The sequence below is a fragment of the Arachis duranensis genome, chromosome 7, assembly GCF_000817695.3.
Source record: "Arachis duranensis cultivar V14167 chromosome 7, aradu.V14167.gnm2.J7QH, whole genome shotgun sequence".
NCBI classification, from domain to species: domain Eukaryota; kingdom Viridiplantae; phylum Streptophyta; class Magnoliopsida; order Fabales; family Fabaceae; genus Arachis; species Arachis duranensis.
In genome coordinates this window covers 76,780,688-76,788,923 of record NC_029778.3, presented here as the reverse complement: position 1 = coordinate 76,788,923, position 8,236 = coordinate 76,780,688, and the positions used below count along the sequence as shown (strand labels likewise).

Here is an 8,236-nt window from a genome sequence, read left to right as displayed (position 1 = left end):
AAATTTTGAACTAAATTACTCATAATAAAAAAATATAAAATAAAATAAAAAAAAAAAGAAAAAAGAAGAGTAAGAGAGTATTTCTGCTTTTGCGAAGAGGGAAGAAAAGAAGAAGAAGGGGAAGGGAAGATGAAGAAGAAATTGTCCACGATCCGTCTCTGCCTCCGCAAGTCGCCACTTTTGTATAGTTTTGGTCCCTAAAGTAAGGACGATTTTAAAATTAAGTTAAATTTTAAGGACAATTTTGTATGTGAAGAAAGGTTTGGAACGAAAAAAATTTTCGACTTATACTTTAGCAAACAAAATCGTACTTAACCCTTTCAAAAACTTAATTGTTCTAGTAAATTTAGTAATTAATTTTGATAATAATATATATAGGCGAGATTAATAACTAAAAATATTGAAATATTTTAATTTTTAAAACACGTGAAATGTTTTTAATAGAATTAATTTTTATCACCTAAAAAACTTGGTTTAGTCTATATGATAACATTTAATTGGATGTTATTATATTTTTTTTATACTCATTATTCATAGCAATTAAACGGATGTTCAAAAGCGTCCACATAAAATATATATATTAAAAATAAGTTAAATAACACATATTTATATATAAATATATAACATATTTGATAATAGATTTTATTTTGATATACACGTAACATTTTTTTAAAATAAATTGCCGTGTCCAAATTTAAATTTTGAATTCTCAGCTCAATTGTGACCTAGATGACAAACCGCTTGTTGGAATGATAAGGTTAGGAGGAATCCAAAAAGCAAAGTGATTTGTATAAATAGATTTAGTGAAAAACCACATCCAAATACCAATTGATTTAACTTGTGCTGAAGTTCATGATACTAAAAACTAAAAGAAATAAACAAAGGATAGTGAAAAAATATATGAACTAGGGATTTATTAATAATAATAATGCGAAATAAATATAATGATTACAATAGATGCTCTCTATATGTCACCAAAAAAAAAATAGATGCTCTCTATATAGATAGAGAAAGTAGAATATGTGAGCGAGATAAAATATTCTAAGAAACTAAGTTAAATCCTAACAAATCTTATCTTGATATTCTCTTCTAGTTTGGACAAAATAATGATGAGATTGCAGTTCCACTGTTTTCTTACCTCTAATGTACTTAGAAAGTAAATGGAGTAGTACTCATCTATCTCCTAATAATAATTGAAGATGTGAGTAGCTTTCACCTATTATGTTGTTTACCTTAAACTGTGAAAGATTAATATAGGGTCAAACCAATCTACAAGCACTTTGACCACAAAATTATACCTAGCCGTGGTAAGTGGTAAGTGGTAACCCTATGATACCTAATTTTATGTGGACCACAGCAGTTGTAAGTAGAGGTGGTAAAACTAGCTAAATTTATTGGACTAACTTGTTAAACTTGTTCAAAAAAACATAGGTCGGATTAAAATTTAAAACACATTAAACAAAAAAAATTGCCTAACCTGCAAAATTTTGCAAGGGTGGGCGGACTGATTCGTCAGATTAAAGGTTATTTTATTTTATTTTATTTTATTTTTTATTAAATAAAAAAGTAATTAGTATTACAAAAGTTAATAATTGATTTTTTATTTTTATAAATTAAATAAATATAATAATTATCGAAATAAATAATTTAAAAAATATTTACTAAAATAAATATTTCTCTCTTATCTCGTTTACACTATAAACAAGATAATTTTGCATGTATCTTATTTACAGTGTAAACGAGATATACACATATCTCATTTACACCGTAAACGGGATACATGTAAGGTGGCAAAATGGGTCGAGCCCGTCGGGCCGATCCGCTAAACCCGCTAAAAAGGCGGGTCGGGCTAGGATTTAGAGCCCGCCAAATTAAAAAAATCCGCCAAAACCGCATCGCAAAATTGACAGGTTTTAGCGGGGCGGGGTGAGCCGGTCTGCCGGGCCGAAGATTTATATTTTTCTTTTTTTTATTAAATAAAAGAGTGATTACTATTACAAAATTAATTATTATAGAATTTTTAAACACTTTTTTTATTTTTTGTTTTTATTCTTTTTTTAGTTATTAATTTTATTTATTTTATTTTACAATTTCATATATATGCTCAAATTATATGACTTATTTTTTAAAATAAAGATGATTCTATTGACAAATATTATTTTGAACAAATTTATTAAAGTTAAAAATTAAAAAAATAGTAAAAAATTATATTATAATTTGACTATCGGTTCATGAACTTTTTTATTTTCCATAACTTATTATTATTCTTATATATTTCCTAGACACAAAATAACTACCAATTTCTCGACTACTAACAATATACATGTTATTAATGATGAATAGTATCACTTACTGCTAGAATTTTTTATTTTAATAAATAAATAAATTATAATAATTATCGAGATAAGACGAGTAGACGTAAAACGTGTATATCTTATTTACAGTATAAATGAGATACATGTATTTTTTAAAAAAAAAATAAAAATAATAAAAAAATTAATAATATTAATAATCCAAACTTTTAACATGTAATTAGCACATAAAAAAGTTGGTAGAAAAGATTAAAATGGATATGTTTGATCAATTAGTAGTACATAAAAAATTTTAGATTAAATTATGATCCAATTAGATTAATTTAAATTTGAAAAATAAAAAATTCGTATGTGTTCAAAAAAAGTTCCATGATGAGAATAAATACGATAATTGTGGTCACTTCTAAAAATTGAAAAATGAGAAGCAAAAAGTTGATCCACGATAAATAAAACACAAAAAAATGAGCCGTTTGTCAACTTATTTTTTAAAATAAAAATAATTTTATTAACGGATATTATTTTAAATAATTTTATTGAAGTTAAAAATTTAAAAATAATAAAAAAATTATATTATAATTTGACTATTTTTTATTTGTAATTGATTTTTTTATTATTATTTTTGGTTAATTTTATTGAATTTTAATTTTTTTTTAAAATAGTCAAACGGACTAGTTCGCCGACCCACCAATCCGTCATAAAACGGGAATTTTTTTTTATTTATATTTGACTTTTAAAGTATTATTTTTTATTAGTTTTAATTAATTTTTTTTAGAAAATTAAGTAGACTATCTCACCGATTCACCAACTCGTCATAAAATAAGACAGACTAATATTTTGAGTTCATCTTATTTGACGGAACGGACTGATATGTCCTCTTTTGGAGCAGACCTTAGCAATGCGAGACGAATTACTCGTTTTGCCAATGTTAAACTTAAATCATGCATACTGTGATGTATTTATGATTTTATGTAACGTTATTGATGAGCCAATGCTTGATTAGTTCCCACAGTAAATTCCATTTAGAAAAATTAGTTAAACGAATTGTTTTTTAGAAATTAAAAGGTTGGAAATTTTATTTGTGTTCGATTTAGACATTTAAAAGAAAAGATTAAAAAAATAATTTGTATTTGGACGGGTCAAAATAAATTTACTTGAGACTAATTATCCCAAAACAAAAAATTATACTTTAAAATTCATTAAAGAGAAAATGATAGAAATAGATGATGGAGTGTTTTTTTTATTTTTTTGAGACAACGATTATTGAAGATTTGATAATAAATTAAAAGGTTAATTATGATTGTGGTTTCTAAGGTTTAAGTCGAAAATTTTATTCGTTATTAATTTTTTTTAATATTTGAATTCGTCTTTAAATGAATTTAGATTTAAAATCATCATTCAGACAAAAATATTCTTGCTAGTTTCTCTCTCTTCTTATCATAATTTTCTACTTCTCATCACGATTAAAATTTTTTTTCTTCTCTCTTCACTTTCTCCATCACTCTTCATGCTAGATTTCCTCAAGTTCTAACAACAGCATAGTATGTGAGTTTGTTGGGGTTGACGGAACCTGTAAAAATGATCAATTAAGCGGTGATAGGTGACAATGGAGGGAGTAAAGCCGTGGTTAGCTTGGATCAAAGAAAGGCACAAGCCCAGGTTTGGCGGGATTTGAGAGGGAAGGAGGCGAGAGAGGAAAACGTTGGAGGTGTGGAGGTCAAGGAGAAAGCCAGAGGAAAGAAAGAGGGAGAAAGTGTTGTAGGCTTTACCAAAACGGGGGCATCGTAGAGAGAGTTGATGATAGCGGCAAAGTTGCCATTATGGAAGGTTGCTGGAGGACAAAGAGCGAAAGGAGAGAGGCGAGGGGTGGAGGAGACGCGAGAGGTTGGGATGGCAAGGAGGGAGAGGGAGGCACGGCCGGCAAGGTCAGACGAGGCTAGGAAGAGGATGGCGGTGAATTGATAGAAGTCGGGGAAGGGGGAGAGGAGGGTGGTGAATTTGGGAATTGATGGTGGTGAGCATAAAGAAGAAGAAATGTATTTTTGTCCAAAATTAGAGAAACGAAGACCTTAGATTGCGTTTGTTTTCGAGAACAGGACAAGATATTGAAAATAGAATAGGACAAGATACTGATGGACAGAGACAAAATTTTGTGTTCTTATATTATGTTTGGTGATAAATTAGAACAAATTATGAAAATCTAATTTATTTTCAATTTTTTTCATTCAAAAAATTTGAGGAAAAAAATATAATAATAATAAAATATAATTATGAAAAATTAATAAGAATAATGAAAGAAAAAATAAAAAATAAGTTGTGTCATTTGTTAGTGTCTCTGTGTCCTTCTTATCAGGATGGACACAAAATACACTAATTCAGTTTCTCTGGATACACCGTCTCTGTCTATGTCTTCAAACACGATTTTGTGTCTCTGTATCTCTGTCTGTCTCGGTAAACAAACGCAACCTTAGAGATGAGTATTCAAATACAAAAAAAGGTCAAAGATGAATAAAATTTTTAGCCTAAACTTTAGAGACTAAAATCATACTTAACTATAAATTAAAAAATTGGTTTGATTAACTTTGAGTTTTATCAAATTTATAAATAGAGCTCTATATTATAAAAGTTTATAATTAAATTTTTGTTACGAAAACATTAAAAAATAAAATGTTCCAAGATATATTTTTGTAGGGACTGAAAAAATTATAAATAATAAATACTTATTATAAATAAAAATAAATTATGATTTTTCATAAAAATAAAAAAAACATTTATCTTTTTCATATTATTGAACAAACAACATACTAAAAGATAATATGTTGAATCTTATAAAATCTATTAAATTAAATACGTGCTTTTTTTTTAGTTTATTGATATATTTTAAAAAATAAAGATAAAATAAGAGTCTGAAAAACTTAAATATAGTTAGGATAAGTTTTTTTGTTTTTTTTTTATATACTAATTAGGATAAATTGTATATATTGAAAAATATACATAATTGAGTGAATCACATGAATATAGGACCAGAGTATTTTATTAGAGGCCAAATTACCTTTTTTTTGTTCAGGCCAAAATACCAACATATATATGGAGAATATAGTAGCAAATTTGACTGATATAACAGAATCATGACACTAACTCTGCTATATATAAATATATTAGAATTGTTTTTGACTTTTTTCAAGTCATCAGTTCTTGCTAATCTTGGTTTTGTTATATCTTATACTCTCTATATAATGTAATGTCTCTCTTTAGCTTAATGAAGAAAATTCACAAATCACTCAATAATAATTCTGATGCTGATAAAACTGCTGGCAAGGCTTCAAACAAACATCAAGAATGGCTTCTTCAGGATTATAATCTCAGTTCTTGGTTATCGTCTTCTATGGATGATGCTTTCAAAAATCGAATGGTGTACTGTACCCTTGTCCATCAGATTTGGAATCGATTACAACAATATTTCATCTTTTCCAACAAAACCAAGATGAGAAAATGCAAGGCACAGTTAAAGAATGTCAAGAAGATGAATTTCTCAGCTACAGATTATCTTGCTAAGGTGAAAAAATTGGTTGATTCCCTCTCTTCCATAGGTCATACTATCAGTTATGAAGATCATATTAAAGTTATCTGCGAAGGTTTACCTGAAGAGTATTCCTCAAATTGCCAAGAATCTTCTTACTGTGTCAAAGTTCTGTCTTGATAATAATGTTTATTTCGAATTTCACCCATTTCACTGTTTTGTGAAGTCACAGAACACCCAACAAACTCTTCTTCAAGGATTGCTTAGACATGGGTCAAACATTTTTGACACTCTTACATCTATTGGACTTAATTCTTTTCATCATTTACCACATGCATATTTTTCTGGTTTCACTGTTAATAATAGAATTTGACATCTAAGATTAGGCCATGCATCCAATCCAATTGTTAAGAATGTAATGCAACAATGTAATATCTTTTCTGATCATATTTCTAAAAAAACAATGATTCCATTGTGTGTGAAACTTACTGTTTAGCCAAAATGCATTCTTTTCTCTTTCTTGCATTTACTACTCTTTATTCTCATCCTCTTGAATTAGTCTTTATTGACATATAGGGTATGTCCCATATTATATTAGTTTGGTTGATTCTTATTCATAATACACTTGCTTATATTTGTTGTAATCTAAGTCATAAGTTCCACAAATTCTGATTCAGTATAAAAATTTAATAGAGAATCAAACTGGATGTAGGTTAAAAGCAATTTAGATAGATAATGCAAAAGAATTTGTATCTAATGCTGTTAAGAATTTTCTTCAAGAAAATGGGATCATACATAGACTTGCCTATCCTTACACACACCAGCAACAATGTGTGGTAGAAAGAAAACACAGACATGTCATAAAAAGTGAGTTTGGTTCTATTAGCTAGTGTTGGCATGCCTGAGATCTTTTGGGAGGATGCATTCTTCACTGTCATTTTTTTAATCAATAAATTACCAACCCCAACTCTAAAAACAAAATTTCCTTATAAAGTTCTTTTGGGCCATCAACCAGATTATTCAATATTAAGGATCTTTGGTTGTGCTTGTTTTCCACATACAAGGCTATACAATTCTCATAAATTGGATTTTAGATTTGAAAAATATTTGTTTCTTGGTTATGCACCTCAATCTAAAGGTTTTAAGTGTCTAGCAAAACTGGAATGAGATATGTTGCTAGAAATGTTGTATTTGATGAGTGTGTGTTTTCTTATTCTTCTATGTTTGCAGATTCTGTTTCTTCTAAGTCTGATTTTAATTCTACCTCTTCATCCATTTCTTTTCTTCCATCAATTCCCACCTCTTCTTCAAACTCTACAAGTAATTTAACAATACCATCTTTCATACCATTGCCAATACCAGCATCGATTCCTACACCAATCACCACTTCACCTACTCCTCGTAATACTAATGTTACTGATCCTAATGAAATCACTCACCCTTCAAGCATTATTTCTACCTTAATTCATACCATATTTCATACCATTGCCAATAAACTCTCCTCTACTCTTTGTAAGTTTGGTTTTGTAAGTACAAAATCTAACCCTTCTTTATTTACAAAATTTGATTCTAATTTAACGATTTATATCTTAGCTTGTTGATGATATTTTGATTACTGGAGATAATGCTTCTGCAATTCCTACCTTAATTACTCAATTTAATTCTATTTTTTTCTCTAAAAAATTTAGGTAGCATCAGCTATTTCCTTAATAGACTTTCAAATTACAAGGAGCTACCAATTACAAGCCAGTACCCACCCCTATGATCAGCAGCATCCAACTAACTTCTCAAGGATCAGAAGTTCTTGAAAATCCTACTTTATATAGGTCCCTAATTGGGGGACTACAATATGCAGTCTTAACTCATTTTGAGATTGCATTTTCCGTTAACGAAAAGTATAGGTAAACAATAAAAATATTAAACAATGTAAACAATAAATATATCGGATGTTCATTTTATTAGTGTACGGATAGTTATTTTAATATTAAAATTTAGAGGGTTAACTTGAGAGTGTAGTGTGTTTTTATTTGATTGGTGGTTGTTCATATTGTTCAACAAAATCATTATCCCCCTAACATTTCCCGTTCGGTTAATAGGATGAGTCAATTTCTTCAAAATCCTCTTCAATCACATTAAAATGCATTAAAATGTATTCTTAGATATCTTGCTGGATGCATTGATCATAGTTTACATTTTACAAAAAACATACTGATTTCAGGATTTTAGTTTTTGCAGACTCAGATTGGACTAGTGACTTGGACGATCGCCGATCAACCAATGGATACTGTCTCTACCTTGGTTGCAACCTAATTATCTTCTGTGGAGTTTAGATGCTTGGTGAATGCTACAGCAGATATAGTTTAGTTGAATAATCTTCTGTGGTGTATCGTTTTCATTCTCAATTTTA

General features: G+C 28.7%; 1 protein-coding gene across 1 annotated transcript; it reads left to right on the top strand.

Annotated features, from left to right (window-relative positions):
* Positions 1-5,426: 5,426 nt before the first annotated feature.
* Positions 5,427-8,236, top strand: LOC110273806 (uncharacterized). The gene is made up of 2 exons (XM_021126908.2): positions 5,427-5,865; positions 8,065-8,236. The coding sequence occupies exons 1-2, from the start codon at positions 5,551-5,553 to the stop codon at positions 8,137-8,139; spliced, it is 390 nt and encodes a 129-aa protein (XP_020982567.1). The 5' UTR covers positions 5,427-5,550; the 3' UTR covers positions 8,140-8,236.

Excerpts from the sequence above, each read along its gene's own strand:
- LOC110273806 (XM_021126908.2), top strand. The coding sequence starts at position 5,551 with ATGTCTCTCTTTAGCTTAATGAAGAAAATTCACAAATCACTCAATAAT. Across the intron at positions 5,866-8,064 it reads CTACAGATTATCTTGCTAAG|ACTCAGATTGGACTAGTGAC; the intron begins GTGAAAAAATTG and ends TAGTTTTTGCAG.